We start from the raw sequence: 24,311 nt of genomic DNA on the forward strand, positions 1-24,311 counted from the left end.
TCAATTCTGCATACTAAGTTTGTTTTGTTCCTTTCAGTACTGGGGATTGGACACAGGGTCACTCTGCATTGCGAAGACTGGCCTCAAATTTTGATGCCCCTGCCTCAGTTCTCAAGTCCTTGTGATTACAAATCACCACACGTGACAATTATTAAAGTATTTTAAACATAACTGTGTTTATTACTTTCTAATTTTTACTTTTTAAAAAAATATTTTTTAGTTGCTAATGGACCTTTATTTAGTTTATTTATATGTGATGCTGAGAATCAAACCCAGTGTCTCACACACCCTAGGTGAGCACCTTACCCCTGAGCCACAACCCCAGCCCCATAATTTTTACTTTTTTTAATATTCTTTTTTTTAATTTTTAAAATTTTTTGATAGACCTTTATTTTATTTTTTTATACATGGTGCTGAGAATCAAACCCAGTGCTTTACCCATGCCAGGCAAGTGCGCTACCACTGAGCCACAGCCGCAGCTCCCTAATTTTTACTTTTAATGAAATAAAATCTAGCTTTCTGCTAAGAAAACTGGTTACAGGTGTCTCTGCTCAGATTGTCCCATGACCTCATTCCTACTCCTCATCCTGAAGTCTAAAAAACTTATTGAAATTCTCTTTACATTTGACTCTCTTATAATATGCTTTCTAGTCACCCAATGATTGTGTTTTATATCATTTGCCTTGATGCTTTCCAAGAAGACAGTGACCAGCTATCACTTTCTCAGACTCCCACGGGCAATGTGTGAAGAATCCCATTTTCCCACATCTTTATCAGCTATGGACATTTTAAAATGCTTGCTCATATGATGAATACAAATTTTATCTCATATTTGTGTTTTGTTATTTGTATTTTCCTAAGTAATAGGAAGACTGAACTTCATTTTTATTTTGAAACATTTTAGAATTCCTTTAAATTTCAAGTTTTATCCATTGTTCATTTTTAATATTCTTATTTTAACAAAATTGTTTTATTTTGAAAAAAGTGAAATGGAAAAGAATATTAAAAATAACATAACCAGTACCCTTGTAACCAACAACCTAGAATTAACAAATGTAAGTATTTTATCATATTCAGCTCAAATTTTTTTAAATTAAATGTTACAAATAACTTCAAGATTTTTCTCTATCCATTTAGTCCTATTCTTCCATTTCTCTCCCTCTTTCTCCAGAAGCAAAAACTTATCAAAACTTCAATGTGTGTCCTTCCAGGCTATGTGTTTAAATCTCTAGCATGTATATATGGAACTGCAAATTATATACAGTGTTGGTTTATGTATTTTTCTTATTTTTTATTTGTTTTAATTAGTTATACATGACAGTCGAATGTATTTATGCGCTTTGATATATCATACATAGATGGGATATAATTTCTCATTTTTCTGAGTGTACATGTTGTAGAATCACATTGGTCATGCAATCACATATATACATAAAGTAATGATATCTGTTTTGTTCTACTATCCTTCCTATCCCCACATCTCCTCCCCCGCATCACTTCCCTCTAACTCTATTCTTTTCTAGTGCCCCCCACCTTGTTATTGTGAATTAGCATCTGCATATTAGAGAAAACATTCAGCCTTTGCTTTTGGGGGATTGGCTTATTTTGCTTAGCATGATACTTTCCAACTCCATTCATTTACTGGCAAATGACATAATTTCATTCTTCTTTAAAGCTGAGTAATATTCCATTGGATATATATACCACATTTTCTTTATCCATTTATCTATTGAAGGACACCTAGGTTGGTTCCATAGTTTAACTATTGTGAATCGAGCTGCTATAAACATTGACGTGACTGCATAACTGTAGTATGCTGATTTTAAGTCCTTTGGGTATAAACCGGGGAGTGGGTTAACTGAGTCAAATGGTGGTTCCATTCCAACGGTGGTTGCAACAATTTGCAGTCCCACCAGCAATGTATGAGTGTGCCTTTTTCCCCACATCCTTGCCAACATTTACTGTTACCTGTATTCTTGATGATTGCTATTCATACAGCAATAAGATGAAATCTTATTGTAGTTTTGATTTGCATTTCTCTAATTATAGAGATGTTGAACACTATTTCATATTTGTTATTGATTGTATTTCTTCTTCTGTGAAGTGTCTACTCAGTTCCTTATCCCATTTATTGATTGGGTTATTTGGGTTTTTTTTTGGGGGGGTGGTAAGTTTTTGGAGTTCTTTATATATCCTAGAGATTAATGCTTTATTGAAGGTGCATGTGGTAAAGATTTTCTCCCAATCTGTAGGCTCTCTCCTCATATTATTGTTTCCTTTGCTGAGAAAAAGCTTTTTAATTTGAATCCATCCCATTTATTGATTCTTGATTTTACTTCTTGCATTTTAGGAGTCTTGCTAAGGAAGTCAGATTCTAGGCCGACACAGTGAAGATCTGAGCCTACTTTTTCTTCTGTTAGATGTAGGGTCTCTGTTCTAGTGCCTAAGTCTTTGATCCATTTTGAGTCGATTTTTGTTCAGGGTGAGAGATAGAGGTTTAATTTCATTTTGCTACATATAGATTTCCAGTTTTTCCAGTACCAGTTGTTGAATAGGTTATCTTTTCTCCAGTAAATATTTTTAGCACCTTTGTCTATTATGAGATAACCGTATTTATGTGGTTTTCTCTCTATGTCTTCTATTCTGTACCATTGGTCTACAAGTCTGTTTTGGTGCCAATACCATGCCATTTTTGTTACTATAGCTCTGGAGTATAGTTTAAGTTCTGGTATTATGATGTCTCCTGCTTCACTTTTCTTGCTAAGGATTGTTTTGGTTATACTGGGTCTCTTGTTTTTTCCAAATAAATTTTATGATTGCCTTCTCTATCTCTATGAAGAATGTCATTGGGATTTTAATAGGAATTGCATTAAATCTGTATAATGCTTTTGATAGTATGGCCATTGACAATATTAATTCTGCCTAACCAGAGCATGGGAGATCTTTTCATCTTCTGAGGTTTTCTTAAATTTCTTTCTTTAGTGTTCTGTAGTTTTTATTGTTGAGGTCTTTCACCTCTTTTGTTAGATCGATTACCAAAGTGTTTTTTTTTTTTTGAGGCTATTGTGAATGGGGTTATTTTCCTAATTTTTCTTTCAGTGAATCATCACTAATGTATAGGAATGTGCTTGATTTATGGGTGTTGATTTTATATCTTGCAACTTTGCTGAATTCATTTATTAGTTCTAGAGGTTTTTCTGGAGGAATTTTTTGGATCTTCTAGATACAGAATCATGTCATCAGCAAATAGTGATAGTTTGAGTTCTTTGTTACCTATTTGTATCTTTTAATTTCTTTCTTCTGTCTAATTGCTCTGGCTAGAGTTTCAAGAATGATGTTGAATAGAAGTGGTGAAAGAGGACATCCTTGTCTTGTTCCAGCTTTAGATGGAACGCTTTCAATTTTTCTCCAATTAGAATGATGCTGGCCTTGGGTTTAGCATATATATAGCTTTTACAATGTTGAGGTATGTTCCTACTATCCCTAGTTTTTCTAATGCTTTGAACATGAAGGTGTGCTTTATTTTGCCAAGTGCTTTTTCTGCATCTATTGAGATGATTGTATGATTCTTGCTTTTAAGTCTATTAATATGATGAGTTACATTTATTGATGTCTGTGTGTTGAACCAATCCTGCATCCCTGGGATGAACCCCACTTGATTATAGTGCACTATCTTTTTAATATGTTTTTGTATGCAATTTGCCAGAAGTTTATTGAGAATTTTTGCATGTATGTTCATCAGAGTTATTGGTCTGAAGTTTCTTTCCTTGATGTGTATTTGTCTGGTTTTGGTATCAGGGTGATAGTAGCCTCATAGAATGAGTATGGAAGGGTTCCCTACTTTTCTATTTCATGGAATACTTTGAGGAGTATTGGTGTTAATTCTTCAAAAGTCTTGTAGAACTAGGCTGAGAATCTGTCTGGTCCTAGGTTTTTCTTGGTTGGTAGGTTTTTGATGGCATTTTCTATTGCATTTCTTGAAATTGATCTGTTTAAATTGTGTATGAACACCTCATTCAGTTTGGATAGGTCATATGTCTCTAGAAATTTGTCAATGTCTTCGATATTTTCTATTTTATTGTTGTATAAATTTTCAAAATTGTTTCTAATTATCTTCGTATTTCAGACATGTCTGTTGTGATATTTTCTTCTTCATCTCGTATTTTAGTAATCTATGTTTTCTCTCTTTTTCTCTTCCTTAGCATGGCCAGGGGTTTATCTATTTTATTTATTTTTTCAAAGAACCAACTTTTGTTTTGTTAATTTTTTCAATTGTTTTGATTTCATTGATCTCAGCTCCTATTTTAATTGTTCCCCTTCTTCTACTGCTTTTTTTGATTGTGTATTTTTAAGTGCATATAAATAATGCCATACTTATTGTTGCTTTGAGACCTAGACATGTGATACTTATAGATCAGTGGTTCTCAGCCAGAAGTGCTGTCTGGAGACATTTTTGTTGGTCACAACTGGGGAATGGGAGTAATACTGTAATCTAGTGGTGAAGGTCAGGGATTCTGGTAAATACCTTAAAATGCACAGGGCAGGCCCTACCCCAGCCTAAAATGTTTTAGTGCTATGGTTGAGAATCTCTGATGCAGGTCTTATTTAATATTTTGCTTTCACAAACAATAGTGAAAATACTCTTAACACACATCTCTGAGTGCACATGTAAAAGGTTTTCTCCAGGGGGGCAGAATTGTAAGAAGGCTCTGGAGGTTACCAGGGTTCAAGTTCCCATTCCACTGGTACTTACCAAATGACCTCTGGCAAATTGTTTAATCTCTTTAAAGTTCAGGTAACTTGTCCTCAAACTTGGGATAATATAACTCCCTGCAAAATATTTAAATTTGTGCTTGGCACATGATAAGCCCTCAATAAATGTTAGCTTTTATTATTAGCAGTACTGTTTCCATTATCATAATTATATAACCTTAAAATGAAGGTGCAATTTTACACTCTACTAAATATTAACAAATTGATTTAATTTACAGCATCAACAACAAGATATAAGAGTACCCATTTCTCCATGTTATTGGTCATATTTTATATTCCCAGACTTAAATCTGAGTTATAAAATATATGTTTTCATTTTCAAGATTACTGTTTTCATACATGAATGGGTCAACAATATTTATTATTCTGTGAATTTCCAGTTCGTTCTCTGTCCATTTTTTAATCATTTAATGTCATGAAGACATAAAGTATTTACATAAATAAAAATTCACAAAATTTAAGAGTAAACAATGAAAAATCTCTCAATTTCTCAGTCAGCTAAATCCATTCTCTTAGAAGAAACAAATGTAGGACTGGGTATATAGCTCAGTTGGTAGAGTGCCTTCCTTGCATATACAGGCCCTGAGTTCAATCCCCAGCACCACACACACAAAAAAGAAGCAACAAATGTTATATAGAAAGCTTATATGCATGTTCAAGAATTTTTTTATCCAAATGGTGGCATGGGAGTATATACATTATATTGCATCATTTTTTTCACATAACAATATATCTTAGTGATATTTACTATCTGTAAATACAGAAATTTTATTTCTTCTCAGTTATAGAGCTAGAATATGATTTTTTTCAGCATTTCTCTACTGATAAACATTTAGATTGTTTTCAATCTTTTGCTAATGCAAACATTACTACAAAGTCCAAAGTAAGTTTAGGCATGTGAGTATGGCTGTAGGATAAATTCCTAGAAGTGGAATTTCTGAGATAAAGGAGAATGAGCATTTGTAATTTTGAAACATTGTGACATTGGGCTCCATCTGTATCAATTTATATGGGCCTGGCAATTTGAGCCCTGTTTTTCCTGACATTGGCCATCACTTCTGGATTTTACTTCTGAAATATAAACCATTGCATTTCAGTGCCATTTTAATATGCATTTCTTTAATATTCTTCTCATAGAGAGACTGAGAGTTCTTTATTTGCACAAAAGTTGTTTGTATTTCCTTTCCGGTGAATTGTCTATTCATATCCTTTGCCTATTTTTCTAAGAGATTGTTGGTCTTATTGATGTGTAGCAACTCTTTTATATCCTGAAGAAAGTGATCCTTAACCTTTGAATATTATGTGATATAAATTTCCAATATTTTCCCCAGTTTTGTATCTGTTTATTTTTAAAATTTGCTTTTGTGAATTTTTGTCATGCAGAATTACTTTTCTATTTGTAAAGTCACCAATATTAATGGTTTGTGTTATATTTATAAAGACATTCCCCACTCTTAAGTCATAAAGTAATTTTTGCATTATTTTTTCTAGTATTTTTACATTTTCATACTTTCTTTTGAATGTGTTTTGAGGCCTCTTCCTGCTCATCCTGTTAAAGATGGTGATTTCAATATAGATTTTTTTTCTTCCTTGATTGCTACCTTTTTGTCCCAATATCACTTATTCAATCATTAATATGACATTTCACCTTTAACAAATACTAAATTTCACCCTGTGTACAGTATATATCTGGCTGTTGCTAGACTTTCTGCCCTTCTTCATGACTTGTCTCTCTTGTTCATTCCAAATAGTTGAGTTTTATATAATGTGTTAATAATAAAATGAGGTCACTTTTCCCAACATTCACCATATCATTATTTTTTTCTTTGCTTGGACCTTATTTATTTTTCCCCCATGATCTTTAAAATATGCTTTTCCAATTCTTAAAAACGCCCTGTAGACATTTTTATTGGGTTCACTTTAAATTTACATACTAACTTATAGGTGACTTGAATTTCCTTATCAATTTATAGGAGTTCATTATAAATTCTAGGTTTTAGTCATTTCTTTGATGATGAGATAGATAACAAATATCTACTTCCAGCCTATAATTTTTTTCCCTCACGTTGAATTAGTCTGTGAGCCATCTGGAATTATTTTTGTATGTGGTGTGAGGTATGGATCAAACACAAGCCCCCACCAAACAGGGAAAGCCCTTAGACCTGGCATCATAAATTAAGTAGCTTATATATTCCCCACAGATTGTGATGCCACTCTATCTTAGACCAAGTTACTGTGTAAGAATTGCTGGGCTCCTGGCTGTATATTTAGTTCCATTGATCAGTTTGTCTATTTTTGTAACAACACCACACTGTCCTAATTATAGGTTTATAATAGGCCATTCTAGGTGGTAAGACAATTCCTCTTTCCCCTGTTTTCTTTTTCATAATTGCCTTGGTTCTTTTGGGACCTTGGCCTTTTTACATTAATTTTAGAATCTGCCAAGTTTTACATACACACCTCAAAATAATCTCTATTAGATTCCAATTGGAATTACACAGAATTTATGAATTAATGATTAATTACTATATTACTATATTTAAATTTACTGTCTGCTAACATGTCATTTTTTATCTTTTCTTTTTTCTTTTTTTTTTTTTTTGACAGATTCTTTCCTAGGTTCTTTAGGTTTGTCTGGAGTTTTTAATAATATAAAAGAATGTTTTACCACTACAGTTTCCAATTTCTATTTGTATTATAGATCTTTATCCAGTAACTCTTTTATTAGTTCTTATAACCTGTCCTTTGATTTTATTGAGTTGTCTATAAGAAAAATCTATCATACTTTTAAATAGTAACAAATATATCTTTCACTTTCCAATTCTTAAGCTCTTACTTACATAAGAGCTTACTTAATTTTCTCATTGTGTTAAGTAATACCACTAGTTAAGTAATTCCACTAGAGTGATCATTACTATCTTGTTCCTGAACTTAATTTTAAGATGTTCACCAATAGCTGTGTTTTTAATAGCAGGCATTCAGTGGCAACCCCTTAGAAATGGGTTCAAATCTAAAGCTTAAAAACAGCCAGGCAAGGTAAAGAGCACCTATAATCCCTGCTACTGGAGAAGCTTGGGGCAGGAGGAGTGCAATTCTGAGGCCAGCCTAAGCAACATAGGGAGACCCACCTCAAAAAAAAAAAAAAAAAAGAAAGAAAGAAAGAGAGAGAGAGAGAATAAAAACATGTCTGTCTGATTCTTTGTCCATCTTTAATCTCTGTAGATTAGTTCCCTGTTATGGACACTGTCAACATCCCACTTCCAACTTCCAGCTCCTGTAACTTTTCATGCAAGGGCTTCTTGTGGTCATCAGTCTGCTCTGCCTGTGCAGTACAGGCTGAAAGTGCCCAGAATTAACACTCCCTAGAAGCAGCACCCAACCAATGACTAGAGGGAGCCAGGGTTCCCATCCCCAGCTCCCACTCTGCCCCTGAGCTACATCAGCTTCTTCCATCCTTATCTTCATCTCTAAGCTGGAGCTCTGATACAGGGGAGGCTGATGTAACATTGTAGGACAGAACAGGAGATATCTAGTCACAGAACTACCTCTGGCCCTCACTGACTTCTGAGAAGGTCATCATTAGTCTTAACAGGACCCCACTGAACCCATGCACCCACTGCTGTGTGACTTCTTGTCTGTTTTTTTGACAGCTATCTTGGCGGCAGCACTATATCACTTCTCTTCTAGGGCTAGTTTTTATAAACTCTATGCTTGGATGTCTTACCCCTCTGGAACTAACATGCAATAGTATCTCTTTCAAGTCCTCAATCCTAAGCCAGGCATGGCAGTGCAGACCTGTAAACCCAACAACTTGGGAGACTGAGGAAAGAGGATCACAAGCTTGAGGCCATGTCACAAAAAATGAAAAGAGCTGGACATATAGCTCAGTGGAAAAGCACCTTTTGAGTTTGATCCCCAGTACTGAAAAAAGGAAAAGAAGACCTCATCCTTTGTAAATTGGAGGCAGTTTGGTTGCAAACTGCTGAATCTGCTAAGAGTTTTAAATATCCATTCCATTGAGTCCTGTGGATGAATAGCCCAAGAATAGCAATAATAATTCTAGGAGAGTGAAAGCACTTTTGGACCACTACTTAATGTGTGTGTGTGTGGGGGGGGGGTGTTTGTTTTGTTTTTGTTGTTTGTTGGTTGGCTGGTACTAGGAATTGAGCCCAGGGGTGTTCTACCACATTCCCAGCCCTTTTTATTTTTTGTTTCGAGAGTATCTCACCACATAGTGAAGCCTCAGACTTAAGATCCTCCTACCTCAGCCTCCTAGTTGCTGCATTACAGGCATGTGCCTCCACACTGGTTACAGTCTCCTCTTTTATGTCTTTTTCCCCTTCATGAAGTTATCATGCCTGTTTAGTGATAATTGTCTGAAATCACTGATGGTGTTCATATGTGCATTTTCCTTTTCTCTCTCTCTGCTGGCTTCTCCAAACTTGAAAAGATTTGCTTGTCACTTTTGAAGATTGCCATGTGTTTTTATTAATGCTGTGAGAAAGAAAGAACATTTAATATGGAGCTCCGTCATTTGTTATCTGGAGTAGCTGGAGCAACTTATGGTGTCTCTAAACCAGTAGTTCTCAGTGGGACAGCACTGCACTTCTGGGAATTTGTTTAAAATGTAAATTCAGTTCTTCCCTGAACCTATTGAAACAGAAAGTCTGTGCTGGGCCTCAGCAAATCTGTGTTTTAACAAGTCCTATTGTTTAACAAATCCTAAGTTTTGATTTTGAAGCATACTTGGTTTCCTAGAGATTGGATACTGACAATTTTTTTTGCAAGTGAGATTTAAATATGATAATATATGTAAAATAAATTGCTAAGTTAGGAAATGCCTACAGGGGCTGGGGAGACATGAGGTAAAAGGGAGTGGTGGAGGAAATAGCCACCTTGTAGAGAGACATTCAAATTATTACTACTTTTTAAATCATCATACAAAATAAAACCTCTCTAAAAGTTAAATTCTACAAGGGGTAAGAGGCAGGGAGGGAAAATGCTGGAGAGTGATACTGGCCAAGTTATATTGTTATAGTGTGTGCATGTATGTATATGTAACAACAAATCCCAATAGGTACAACTATTATTCACCAATCTTAAAAATGTGGGGAAATAAATAAATAAGAATTTTTTAAGTTAAATTCTGCCTCCAGAGGCCATTAGTTTAGGATAAATATAACCTATGAAATCTTAAACAAAATTTTCAGCTGCTTTAATTTGACCTTAAAACAAATGGAGAAGCCTGTAGGTATATTATTCCTGAAAGTCCTTGGTTTCCAACAATTGCTATAATTAGCATAACCACATAATTTATTATCCAAACTGGAAAACTGTGAGAATGAAAGGAAGTACTAGTAATCTTTACAACAGGTTGGGGTGTAGCTCAATGGTAGAGCACTTGCCTACCATGCACAAGGCCCTCAGCTCAATCCCTAACACCTGGTGGGGGCTGGTGAGGGAGAAAAAAAAAAGTTGTGTACCAGGACAAAGGTGAAACCCAGCACTATTCCAGGCAAAGAAGAATGTATAATTGCTCTGGCTATATAATCATAAAATCATCCACCATCTCCGCTTGACTTAAGATTTAGACCAGATAAAAATGAACGGTCTTTCTCCGCTAGCACCCGCAACGCTGCCCCTCCTCCTTCTCAGCCTTGGCATTTACGTTCATGGCCTTCTGCTACATGCTGGCACTGCTGCTCACCGCAGGGCTCATCTTCTTGGCCATCTGATTATAGCATTTAATGAGCTGAAGATTGATTACAAGAATCCTATAGACCAGTGTAATACCCTGAATCCTCTTGTACTTCCAAAGTACCTCATCCATGCTTTGGTCTGTGTCATGTTTCTTTGTGCAGCAGAGTGGCTTACACTGGGTCTTGGCATATCATATTTGAAGGTACATGAATAGACCAGTGATGAGTGGACCGGGACTCTAGGATCCTTCAAACATCATGAATGCAGATATTTTAGCATACTGTCAGAAAGAAGGATGGTGCAAGTTAGCTTTTTACTTTCTAGCATTTTTTTTTAAACTACCTGTATGGCATGACCTAGTTTTGGTGAGCTCTTAGAACAACACACAGAAGAATTGGTGCGGTTAAGTGCATGCAACAGCCACCAAATGATGGCAAGATCCTGTTTCCAAGAGTAGCCTATGGAATCTGATCAGTTACTTTAAAAAAATGACTCCTTATTTTTTAAATATTTCCACATTTTTTTGCTTGTGAGAAGACTGTTTTCATATGTTATACTTGGACAAAGAATTTAAATGGAATTATGTATAAATTAATATAAAATGATTACCTTTGGTGTTGACAGGTTTGAACTCCTTAAGGAACAGCCATGATCCTCCAAATGAGTGCATTAATTACTGACTGTCCTTATTTCATTGGAAACTTTTGTTTATAGAAACTTGTAGGCCCCATTTTGGTTTTATTGAAATGTCATTTAATCATAAATTAGCTGTAGCTATCAGGTGCTTCTGATGAATTGAAAAGATGTATCTTGGGCTGGGGATGTGGCTCAAGCAGTAGCGCGCTCGCCTGGCATGCGTGCGGCCCGGGTTCGATCCTCAGCACCACATACCAACAAAGATGTTGTGTCGCTGAGAACTAAAAAAAAAATAAATATTAAAAATTCTCTCCTTCTCTCTCTCTCTCTCTCTCTCCTCTCTCACTCTCTCTTTAAAAAAAAAGAAAAGAAAATATGTATCTGACTTGTGGGAAACTTTGTAGGTTTCCTCATTTATCAGGTAGATGATTATATATGGATACATTTACAAAAATAAGAAGAGTGGGAATTTTTTCCTTCAACTTGAATATTATCCCTATATATTGCATGAGTGAAAGACTTCCCATGTTTCCATCAGAGTAATGTACTTGCTTTAATTCTTAAGCATAAGTGAACGTGATATAAAATATATATACTGGATTACTTGTGAAGGATGCATTTAAAGCTATTTTAAATGTGTTTTTATTTGTAAGACACTACTTATTAAGAAATTGGTTATATTATGTTTACTGTTTTAATCTGGTGGTAAAGGTATTCTTAAGAATTTGCAAGTACTTTAGATTTTCAAAACTGAATGAGAGAGAAAATTGTATAACCATCCTACTGTTCCCTTAGTGCAATACAATAAAACTCTGAAATTAAAAAAAAATGAATGATGTCCTTCTTGATGGGAATAGGTGCCAGACGCTGGAGAGAAGAGGAGGTAAAGGTAGAAACCAGTACTCAGAGATGGGAAGGGAGGAAGCACTCTTTTTCCTTGAGACATATGGAAGGAGGAAAGATTAAGATACAAATGTATTGAGATAAAGGAGGGAACACAGGCGACACTGCTTGATATTTTCCTCATCAGAACAAAAGTCATAGGGCAGGGTAAGCCAGGGATCAGAGAAGCACCAACAAGGAAGAAGAAACATACATAGACCAAAATAAGATTGGGTAAAGAATGGGCACAGAGACATCAGAGTGTTGAAGAACTACAGGGAAAAAAAAAAAAAAACAGTAGAGGACAGGTGGCTACTGGTACAATGGGAAAGTAAAAGATTCACCAGGGTCAAGAATAATATACAAAAAGTAAGAATGACCCTGTAGAAAGAAAGTTTCTTGCTTCTCCCACTGGACTAAGAGTTCCCCCACAAGAGAAATAGTTGTTTCTCTTTGTGACTCAAAAATTCCCCAAGGTGGGTGATAATGTCTTCCATATTTTCACAGAATTCTTCAAACCCAAAATAGAGGATTATCTTATCCCCCTTCCTTCCTCCCTGCCTCCCTCCCTTCCTACTTCCTTCTTTTCCATGTGTTCTCCCCAAGTTTGGGCTTTGCTTACAAGGAATGCCCAAAGCATTGCGGGCTTCACTCAGCCCCTCCTCAGGTCCCTTCACAGCTGATGGGAAGTACTTCCTGTGTGGACTTTGGTGCCCTAGTCCTTCTGGTCTCAATTAACTGCCTTTGAAACATATCCTTAATTAGTTCAAAGTTCAGGACAACTTATCTCATTTCAAAAGCAGCCTAGATACATTCACAATATCCATTTGTTCTTAAGAGGTAGCCAGGTAGGATAGTTCTGTTTTCCTCTCTTTATAATATTCCCGACATTTGAATTTTTACTCTTTTCTATCATTCATTTACTTTTCTCTCCCTCTTTGTTTCCTCCCTCCCCATCCTTTGAATTGATAGTCTCTTCGACCCACACCTCCTCTCTTTCCTTCTCCATTACTAGAGCCAGTGTCCATAGCAGACTTCCAGACTTTCAACACCTGAAGCAGCCTTCTCTTCACTCATGGCCAGCCAACAGTTTTCCAACCAACTGCAGGAGGAAGTAATCTGCCCCATCTGCACAGACTTTCTGCAGGACCCTGTCACCATCGACTGTGGACACAATTTCTGCAACAGATGCATCACACGGATTGGGGAAGCATCAGGCAGTTTTTTCAAATGTCCCCTCTGCAACAGTTCTGTGAACAAAACATTCAGGCCCAACTGGCTGTTGGTAAATCTGGTGAAGAAAATCCAAGCTATGAGTGCTTCTGAGGAGCAACCAGAAAGGGACGAGCTGAAATGTCAGAGGCATGGAGAGAAGCTCTATTACTTCTGTGAGCACAGTGGGAATTTCCTCTGTGTGATGTGTTGTGAATCCGAGGACCACAGAACGCATAATGACAGTTTGATAGAAGAAGCTGCCGAGAAATATCAGGTAGGCATCTGGGGGCCCTTCTCTGCTCCCCACATCAGAAGAGGACTTTAGTGGGGATCTGTAAACTGGTACCTCTTCCAGGTGGTTTGTACCACCCTTTGCTCTTAAGTGGGCAATTCAGTCAGTCATGGTGGGGGATGGCTGCCCAATGCAATGCACCATGAAGACTGGACAGGACTTGAATTCTGGCTCAGAAGGTTTGGGTTCAAGTTCTGACTCCTGTGTATCCTTATAACCTTCAAGGAAACTCTTTACCTCTCCCAGCCTCAGGTGCCTCAAGTTTCAAATGATCCAAACAAAACCTGTGTCTTAAAATTGTTGATAGGGCAAATCAGGGCAAGTTTGTGGGAGTTTTTTGATGATGCCAAAGCACCCTGCAAATATTAATCCTAATTAGTCATAAATAACATTTTTCTCTCTTAGGTCAGTCACTAAGGCTCCATCTTTTCCCATTATCCCACTCCTCCCCCCAGCTTGAGAAAGAAAGTGTGGGGGGTGCTATTAATAATTATATTAGGACTCCCTGGAGAGTCAATCATACCTGCTCCTCTGAGAGACTCAGAGGGATTTAATGAGAAGAGAACTCAGGCACAACCTACAAAAAGGACCCCCCTCCCCACAGGTGAAGATTCAATCTCAGGTTGAGATCTTGCAGCAAACAGAGAAGGAGATAGTACAAAAGAAGGAGCAAGGCGAATGGAAGATCAATGATTTTAAGGTAAGGAAAAACTCTATCCCATGGTCCCTGGAAACAGAAACATCTCTGTGGAAGATCCTAAACTCTTTATTATTCTCACCCTCCAAAAAAAGGTTCTGTGACAAAAACTGGGGCAGAAAGAGACAGTGTATAGGAGGAGCAGCCCTGGGTGGGGACAGAGAATGTGACCTGCGGGCTAGGTGTGTTCACGCCCTCTCCTCTAAGAACTTGACCTGCCAGGGTGCAGCAGCTGGGTGACCCACCTTGCTTTCACAGAGCAGGTAGGCAGCTTGCCTCTGACACCGGCCCCACAGTTGGTAAAAGGAAAACCTGCACTGGTCTTAAAATCAGAAATACTGGCTTTTAACTAAGCTCTGCCTAAGGAGGCCATGACTAACAAGAGACTGATTCTCAAGTTCGAAATGAGAGACTGTGGTATCACCCAACACTTTTAGGTGTCTTGTTTTGTTGGCATGTCCAAGGAAAAATTATGTGATTATAACCTGACAGCCTTCTGAAAATGTGAGTTTTAGACTCTGAGGTCCTTAAAGGTGAAAATGATGAAACATAACTTAGCCTAAAACAAAGAACATAGGAAGTGCTTGTAAAGTTCATTCTTCTCACCTCTCCTTTCCTACAGGTCTGTCACAGTACACGGTTCTGCTCTGGCACTTAGTATAAACTTAATACACTTAAAATTGAATACAGTGGCCTGGGCAGATATTGGAGGCTACCCTCTCATCTCTGTGTCCCTTTCTCTTGCCACCAGAACCATGTAAATTTTGAGAGGATAAAGATCCTTGGGGAATTCAGGCACCTGCAGCAGGTCCTTGAGGAGGAGAAGAATTTCCTCCTGTCCCGGCTCCATTGGCTGGAGCAGGAGGGGACAGAGCAGAGGAAACTCTTCATGGCTTCAATGGAGTTGCAGCTGACCACCCTCAAGAAGCTCATTGATTCCTTGAAGGTCAAGCAGCAAATGCTTCCTAGTCAGCTGCTGGAGGTGAGAGTCCTTTGGGGGCAGAACTGTGGACAGGTAGCAGTCTATCCCTAGTCAGAGCATGGACCACCTGACAGAATACGAGAGATTGCCCCAATCATCGTTTTTTTTCTTTTTTGGTAAATTATAGTTGTACATAATGGTGGGATTCATTGTACATATTCATGCATGCACACAATATAACAATATAATTTGGCCAATATTATTCTCCAGTATTTCTCTTTCCTTCCCCTCTTCCCTTCTTCTGATCTCTTTTCTTAATTCTACTGATCTCCCTTCAGTTTTCATGAGATCCTCCCCACACAACAAATTTCATTTCCTTTTCCTTCTCTCACTTGCACATGTGAGAGAAAACATATGAACCTTGACTTTCCAAGTTTGGCTTATTTTGCTTAACATGATGTTCTCAAGTTCCATCTATTTCCTTCAAATGAAACAATTTCATTTTTTATGGTTGAATAATACTCCATCATGCATATATATACCATATTTTCTTTATCCATTCATTCATTGATGAGCACCTACTCTGTTTTCATAGTTAGGTGAACATGATTATACTGCTATAAATATGATGATGCATATATGATTATAATATGAAGTCTTTTATGCTTTAGGATAGACATCAAGTAGAGAGATAGCTGGGTAATGTTATTGTTCTATTCCTAGTCTTTTGAGGAACCTCCATACTGATTTCTATACTGGTTGTATTTATTTACAGTCTTACCAATAATGTAAAAGTGTTGCTTTTTCTCCACATACTTGCCATAATTTATTATTGTTTATATTCTTGATGGCTGACATTCTAAGTCGGGTAAGATAAAATCTCAGTGTAGTTTTTATTTGCATTTACCCCAATCTTATTACCTCTAGCACAGACATGTAAGCCACATACATAATTTAGCAATATAATGTGGGTCACATGTGTAATTTAAAATATAATGTGAACTATATAATGTGATTTTAAAATGCACTGCAAGACATGTATCTAGCTTAAATTTTTCTAGTAACCACATTAAAAAGGTAAAAAGGAAACTAATGAAATAAATTTTAAGAAAATATTTAGTTAACTCAATGTCTAAAAGTTATTTTGTCCTGTTCTCCATATTTTAAAAAAATTTTTGTAGTTTAGATGGACAGAATGCCTTTATTTTATTTGTTTATTTTTATGTGGTACTGAGGATTGAACCCAGTGCCTCATGCATGCTAGGCAAGCATTCTGCCACTGAGCTATAGCACCAGCCCCTTTCTCCATATTTTTGAGGTATTACATTCTGGGAATTTTTTTTGGGGGGTGGGTACTGAGTTTTTGACTTCTAATATATATTTTGCACTGTTAGTACACCTCAGTTCAGAGGCTAAATTGTCAGTTGTTGAAATAAAATGTAATCCTACCAAATCAATAAAGTTGTGTTCCATGGAAAGAGAATTTTACTCCTGCTTCAGTTTTTAATTTAAATTTTAATTAGTGAAAATTCAATTAAGTTAAAAATGTGGTTTACTGTCACACTAGCCTTGTTTCAAGTGTTAATAGCCATAAGTGTCTGTGCAGTGGCTACCATATTGGACAGCGTAGGTCTAGGTGATGCACAAAATTAGATAAGATGATCACACCTGAATTCATCTCCTTTGCCTATAAGTTTTTCTTTCTTTCTCTCATACACACATTCACTCTCTCTCTCTTTCTCTAATTCTCTCTTCCCCATCCCCCACCCCACCCCCAACCCACACACAGAGAAAGGAAAAGATTATGCAAAGCCATTCTAGCCTCTCTCCTGTCCTTGGTTTAGTATCAGAGACAAAAATTAATTCTCAGAATCTCAGTGTTTCTTCTCCTCATCTTCACTCAGTCTAACCACTTTCTTGTCTACTGGTATATGAGGTGCTTCTTGGAGTAGCCCTCCAGGGGCAGATGGGAAGAGTGAGGGAATTGGAAGTTTTCTCTCTCCATCTCTAGCAGGGTGGGAAGCTTCACTTTGGCCCTGTGGTCAGCTACACACTAAAGCTGTGCTCTCTTTCTCTTCTAGGACATCAGAGTTATCCTGCACAGGTATGATGGGCCAACCTGCATGCATCATGCATACAGTACTCAACATATATTCAAACACACTCAACATTTTTCCCTCCCAAATATCTCCACTCTAATTTTGCAGTCAACTATTTAGGTTGAAGATGGGGAATGCCTGAGCCTTAGCATAGGGTTGGTTGGTTTAAAAAAAAAAAAGAAAGAAAGAAAAAGAAGCTTTTTGTCAACTTCCTAGTTCTTCAGCACAGATTCTCCTATTTTCTGGCACCTTCTGTATGCCCCCTTGCTCAACTGGGTGACTCCTGGGTCCCCTACTAAATTTCCCTGCCCCTGTTCTGGTCTCTCCTCTGTCTCCAACTCCCACCTTTGTTTTCATATTTCCTCAAGCCCCACCTCTCTCCAGCCCTGTAGCTCTAGCCCTGGCCCCTGACTCCTAGCTCACTACCCCCTGACTCACACCAGCCAGGCCTCCATCTCCTCTTATGCATGTCACTAGGTCCTCCCTCCCCCACATCCCATCCCCTGATCTCACCATCACCTGGCACGACTTCATAGGAGTGAAGAATTTCAATTTCTCAATCCAACCCTGATTCCTCCACACCTGGAGAAAAAACTCAGTGAAGCAAAATCAAGACATGACTCCATCATAGAGAACATGAAGAAATTCGAAGGTATGGAACTGGCTGTCACCTCCTTCAGTCACCTGCCTCTGGGGATTCTCTCCCCATCACCCTGCCCGCCCCCCCAGAAGATGAACTGTAACTCTTACATGCCAATAATAATTAGTGGGCCCTTCAAATGCTAGGATGTCTGTTGGGCAGTTTCCAAGTATTGCTATGCTTCCTTTCAGGCAATTCTAACTCTATCTTCATAGTATGTTATTTATTTGCCTCCCTGACTCATGACAGCCACTAGAAGGGGCTTTGACTTAAACCGTGACTATTTCTGGGGGACCAGAGAGGAGACAGGATACTACTTTCCCAAGACTTCAAGCAGGGACTGTGAGATCTACAACCAGTGGTTCTTCCTGAGTACAGAAGTGAATCTCAATTAAAAGTCAATGACATTTTGGGAAAATCCTTTTTCCTCCCTCCTGAGGAAACAGAAATCATCCAGAACACCAAGTGAACAACTTGGACTTTAGATAGTTAGTCAAATATTCTTCAAAACCTTGTCTAGGGCTAGAATTGTGGCTCAGTAGTAGAGTGCTTTCCTCACGTGCGTAGGGCTCTGGGTTTGATCCTCAGCACCACATAAATAAATAATATAAAAGTATTATGTCCATCTACAACTAAAATTTTTTTAATTTTTTTTAAACTTGCCTGGGCAGGGCATGGTGGTACATGTCTTTAATTTCAGAACTCAGGGGACTGAGGCAGGAAGATCATAAGCCCAAGGCCAGCCTCAACAACCTAGTGAGGCCCTAAGCAACTTATCAGGACTCTGTCTCAAAATAAAAAATAAAAAGGGCTGGGGATGTGGCTCACTGGTTAAGAGTCCCTGGTTCAATCCCTGGTACGAAAGAAAGAAAGAGAGAGAGAGAGAGAGAGAGAGAGAGAGAGAGAGAGAGAGATAGATAATGGGGAAAGGAGGGAGAAAGGAAAGAAAGAAGAAAGGAAAAAATCTTATCTGGGTTTGCAACAGGGAAGCAGGTTTGGCGTCAGTAAAGACTCCCTTCCTTGCAAAACTGTGTTGTCTAAGCTGGGAGTAAAGATAGTTTTAATATAAGATTCCTCTACTTAGAACTATCACAAAAGTCCACATTCCATCCACATTTACTTCAGGATGTGTTGTCAGCTCTGAAATGTAGCTTGTCCGAATGCGCTACAGGTTTAGAATGCATACCAATTTCTGAAGACTTGGTATGAAAATAAAATGTAAGCTGGTGCAATGGCACATGCCTGTAATCCTAGCTTCCTAGGAAATGGAGACAGGAAGATCCAAGTTTGAGGTCAGCCTCAGCAACTAAGCAAGACTCTGTCTCAAAAAAAAAAAAAAAAGAATCTAGAATGTAGAATATATGTGTGTGTGTGTGTGTGTGTGTGTATGTATGTGTCTGTGTGTGTGTATATATATATAAAATTTATGGTGCTGGGGATTAAACCCGAGGTCTTGTACATGCTTGGCAGGCACTCAACCAACTGAGATATATCCCTAGCTCTACAATAGTTTTTTAATTGAGACAGGGTCTCACTTTGTTGCCCAGGCTGGTTTCAAATTTGTGAACTCAAGTGATCCACCTACCTTGGCTTCCTGAATAGCTGGGTACTATAGGTACTCAGCTAGCAATACATTTTTATTCTATATGTTAAAATGACAACATTTTGAAAATACTGAGTTAAATAAAACATACTTTAAAATTAATTTCACCAATTTCATTTACTTTTTTAATATGACTACTAGAAAATTTAAAATTAAGTGGTTCATATTTGTGGCTTCTACTGTGTTTCTACTGGATAGTGCTGGGCTAAAGAATCACTGCACGGAAGCACAAAGGACACTTCTATATTTTAGTATCTTCTTGGTTCACTAAGAATTTGAGAGACAAGCTGGGTGTGGTTACACATGATGATAATCCTAGCAACTGGGGAGGGTGAGGCAGGAGGATCAAAGGCCAACCCCAGCAATTTAGGGAAAACCTGTCTCAAAATAAAAATAAATAAATAAAAGGTCTGAGGATGTAACTCAGCCCCTAGCTTCAATTTTCAGTCCAAAAATAAAATTTAAAATTTAAAAACCAGAATATGAGAGAGAAATCCATCTCCCACTTGTTCCAAGCATCTCAAATTTCAAGTCAGTGCCAAGCTGTGTAGTCCTGTTTCCTGTTTCACCTCCCTCAACTCCATTTCTTTGCATTTTCTACCCCTAGATAACCTCCAGGCTAATGGGAAGAAAGATAAAAACAGATTCCTCAAAGGCATGAATGAGAAAGACAAGCAGAACTGTAAGTGATGGCTGCTTCCTGTCATTTGGGGCAAGTGAGAAATGTAAAGGGGAAGAACTCTCTGGGTTCAAAAAGGCTCCCTGGGTGAATGCTAATTGAACCAATTGAGAAGAACAGACTCATATGTTTTATTTATTTAAACTTAGGTAATCACAGCATAGTAACAATCCTAAATTTTAGAAGTATTCAAAAGTAATAGATTTCTATTACTTTTGAATACTTCTAAAATTTAGGATTCTTCATTGCTTAGAGGCAGAGAAAAAAAAGTGAGACAAGGAAGCAGAGGAGGCGACTCTTTGTAGTATTAGCTGACCTGCTGGGCCTAGGTTTCTGGGCAAACTACTATGGATGTGATGTTAGAATAATTCAGAGATGGAGAATCATTGCCATAACAGCTTGTACTGAAATCAGTAGAAATGGTTCTGCCAACCTGATGGTAACACTAGAATTATCATTTCTTAAAGACCCACTATGTTCTGAGCATCCCATTTCCAAGATTGCAAACCCTACAACTATCCCCCAAGGTAGATGTTATTACCTGCAATTTACAATGAAGCTCCCTGGAATTCCAGAGAAGAGAGCTAGGTTTCTTGGGCCATGTGATTTTAAGTGAAATAGAATAAGAATTCATGGACTGGGGTTGTGGCTCAGAGGTAGAGCACTTGCCTAGCAAGTGTGAGGCCTGGGTTCGTTCCTCAGCACTACATAAAAGTAAATAAAATAAAGGTATTGTGTCCAACTACAACTAAAAAAATAAATATATATTTATGTATATAAAAAGAATTCACTTCTCCAAAGCCAGAAATGACACTATTCATTCCAAAGTCAGCAGGATTTAGAGATTCTATTCTACCAGCATTCCACAAGAGGAGATACTGACCTTTGAAGAGGGTAAGTGTTTGTTGTGTTCCCTGACTTGTACCCTGATGAGTGTTCAACATCTCAAGTTCTAGCATTATGGACCAGTAGGGAAGCCTCCTTCTGTCTGTCATCCCCTTGGGTCGGGGATGGTGTTCACTGAGAACCACTGACTGTTGTTGTGGTACTGAGGATTGAAGCCTGGGGTGCTCAACCACTGAGCTACATCCCCATCCCTTTTTATCTTTTGTTTTGAGATGGGGTCTTACTGAGTTGCCAGTCCTCAAACTTACAATTCTCCTGCCTCACCTTCCTTGGTTGCTGGGACTACTACAGATTTGCACCACTACCCCTAGCTAACTATTTGTATTTGTTTTTAATATGCAGTTTCTGGTTATTAAAACTAAATTTGGGTCTGGGTACATGGCTCAGTGGTAGAGTGCTTGGCTGGCATGGCATGTGAAAAACCCTGGATTCCATTCCTAGTGCCTCAAAAAACTTTTTTGTTTTCTCTCCCTAATTCCTAGGGTGTCTTTTAGAGAAAAATAATCCAGAGTCATCTTTTCTAACTAGGAGTCTACTCCAAACCCTGGGATTTTTCCTGTGGAGTAATGAGAGGACCTCCAAGTCTACTGGAGGAAATGCTCTTTCCATCCACCGTCGGGAATACACTGAACTGACCCAGAATACACTGAAATTTCCTAACATGTAGGCCACCCTCTCCTGTCAGAACTAGGTGGAAAGAATCAATGCTTTCAGTACCTACCTGAGATTGAGATTACAAATCAGCAGAAACTCCCCACTACTCAAATAGGAGAATAGGAAAACAACAGAAAGAGGGGTTTAGAGACACCTTAAAAAGAGATTGGGGGATGGCGTGCTGTGGAATCTATAGTTCTTGAATATACCAGGTGCCACATTATTGCATGGGCAGATATGGGTGGCAAACAGGCATCTCATGAGTCTTCTCTACTTTCCAAATTACAGGAAATACTGGGCCCCCGGATCCGTTTGCCCCTAACCTGTTTCTTGAATTTAGCCTAGGTCCCTCCTGCTGTAGGTAGAACTCAGCCGCACAATTGGCGATGGAGATTCATTGCTGACGCTTACTGACATCTTTTCTATTTTCCTTCTCCTTCTTCCTCAAAGGGGACGAAACAATTAAGCAGGGGCCATCTAATCCCTACCCCCGAACTCCAACCCACGCCTTATTTGGGGCTCCCTTTGCTGGGGAAGCCGCCCCTTCAGCATCACTTCTGGCCAGAAGCAGGGAGACTTATGTTGAAGTTCCTGAAAACGGAGCGGGGAGCTTTGGCGCCGAGATTACTGAACGGTTCAAAGTGGTGCTGAGTGAGTGGTTGAAGGCGATCATGGTCCCTGGTTGAGCAGAGTCGCGTCGAGGGAGTGGAAAGTCGGGGAGAGGCCTGGGCTACTGACAGGGAAGATGCGGGTGGTGGTGAAAGCTAGAGAAGGATGAACGCGTTCTTTAATGAAACGAAAGGAAAAGGCAACCTTGGACCCTTGGAGCTCTAGCCTCATTCTTGGCTTCTCCTATCACTTTGGCTATGGTGCCCCCTAGAGGATAAACGTAGTCCCTACCACTGTCTCCCTCTGATTCCCTCCCTGACTACCCCGCCGCTCCTCTTTTTAAACTGTTTGAGTGGCAGTAGTTCAGGCACAAGGCCAAAGATGAGTAAGGCCTGCTTGGGTCAAGATCCTAACCCTCCCCATGAGCCTTCATTCTTGTGTTTGAGGGACTTCACTTTGGAAAAATTACTTAAGCTCATTAAGTCTGAGCCTCAACATCTCATACTAGCCTCAATCAGGGACCACGGGAAATGAGGAAGGAAGAGATGATCTCTCATCTTTGATTGTTGAAATGATCCCACCACCATCAGCAGCAGGGAGCTCCCCTCTGCACCCATAGATCAGCACATGATGAAATTAGGGATGGACTTTAAGGGGGAGATAGGCCTAGGACTTCTCCTATGGCTAGGGTTGTGCCTGGGGAGAGGAAACCTATTTCCAGCTGCATCTGGGGAAGCTCAGAATTTGGGGTTGAACAACTTGACTCTCTCCCTCTTTCTCCTCATTTTCCCACAGCCCCTGTGACACTGGATGCGGCCTCGGCCCACCCAGACCTCATCCTTTCCCAGGATCTAAAGACAGTAACTCTGGCCCTCCACTTCCCGCGCAGGTCGGAGGAGCCCGCCAATCCCGAGTGCTTCTACCCTTTTCGTTGTGTACTGGGCTCTCCAGGCATTACTTCTGGCTGCCAGGCGTGGGAGGCGGAGCTTCAAGGGAGGGAACGCGGGGGCTGTCTGGTGGGCGTGGCCTCGGAGCTAGTGTCAAGACGCGGTTGTCTACTTGTGGAGCCCTTGGCAGGCCTCTGGACGCTGCGCATCACAAGCATTGGGTGCGAGGCGCTCACCGATGGTGGTACCCGGGAGAACCTCCCCATCCGTCCGAAGAAAGTGGGCATCTTCGTGGACCACGCACGCGGGAAGATCGTCTTCTTTGACAGCACCACAAGCAAGCACATCTATACCTTTCACGCCTCCTTCGCTGGGCAGATCTTCCCCTTTTTCCAGCTCCTGTACCCTGGCACCCGAATCTCCCTGAATCCCTAGAGTTGTTCCCTTTCCTTTCTCTCCGTCTCTTCCCTTCTAACTCCCCATTTTGGGATGCGCTGCAGCTAGACCCATTGAAGCTAGGCTTCCTGGAGCCCTTTCCAAACATTCTGATATTCTGACCCCATTTAAAATTTTCCATTTTTCTCTCAGGTTCCCCTTCCCCTTTCTATGTCTGAATCAAGAAGAAAGACTCAAATACACCAAAAGATTATACATAAGGCTATCGGTTGCAGTACTTTTTGTAATAGAACAAGATTGGAAGCAACTCAAATGCCCCTCAACAAGTGATGGTTAAAAAAAGCTGAGGTGAGAAGGCATTTGAACCCTAGTTGAGACTAAGATGCAGAAGCTGACCTGAGCTGCTCCCTTCTTTTCCTCCACCTTATTTTTCCTGCTGCACACACCTGCACAAGTAACTCTGAATGCAGCCTTTGCTGGTCCAGACCTCATCCTTTCCTGAGGTCTGAAAACCACCATGTTGGGCTTTGTCTCTTCAGAAGACTCAGCCAGATCCTCTTTAACACCAATTTGCAAATGAGGACTATTTATGTTGTAATATGGGATGACCTCCAAGATATATTGTTAAGTGAAAAAATTAAGTGGGTAACCATACATATAGTATGTTAAATGTCACATAAGGGGGGGGGGTATTAATATACATTTTTCCTTATATTTATTT

The 24,311-nt window shown here is 39.0% G+C and overlaps 1 protein-coding gene across 1 annotated transcript; it reads left to right on the forward strand.

Annotated features, from left to right (window-relative positions):
* The first annotated feature begins 13,066 nt into the window (after nucleotides 1-13,066).
* Trim31 (tripartite motif containing 31) lies at nucleotides 13,067-23,629 on the forward strand. Its single transcript, XM_026415294.2, has 9 exons — nucleotides 13,067-13,480; nucleotides 14,103-14,198; nucleotides 14,947-15,177; nucleotides 17,199-17,221; nucleotides 17,753-17,868; nucleotides 20,067-20,141; nucleotides 21,527-21,607; nucleotides 22,149-22,349; nucleotides 23,103-23,629. The coding sequence occupies exons 1-9, from the start codon at nucleotides 13,067-13,069 to the stop codon at nucleotides 23,627-23,629; spliced, it is 1,764 nt and encodes a 587-aa protein (XP_026271079.2).
* The last annotated feature ends 682 nt before the right edge of the window (nucleotides 23,630-24,311 follow it).

Source organism: Urocitellus parryii, chromosome 8 (genome assembly GCF_045843805.1).
Source record: "Urocitellus parryii isolate mUroPar1 chromosome 8, mUroPar1.hap1, whole genome shotgun sequence".
Taxonomy (NCBI): Eukaryota; Metazoa; Chordata; class Mammalia; order Rodentia; family Sciuridae; genus Urocitellus; species Urocitellus parryii.

Coding starts and splice junctions, on each gene's coding strand:
- Trim31 (XM_026415294.2), top strand. CDS start 13,067: ATGGCCAGCCAACAGTTTTCCAACCAACTGCAGGAGGAAGTAATCTGC. Junction 15,178..17,198: donor TTCCTAGTCAGCTGCTGGAG/GTGAGAGTCCTT, acceptor TTTCTCTTCTAG/GACATCAGAGTTATCCTGCA. Junction 20,142..21,526: donor TGAGAAAGACAAGCAGAACT/GTAAGTGATGGC, acceptor CCTAATTCCTAG/GGTGTCTTTTAGAGAAAAAT.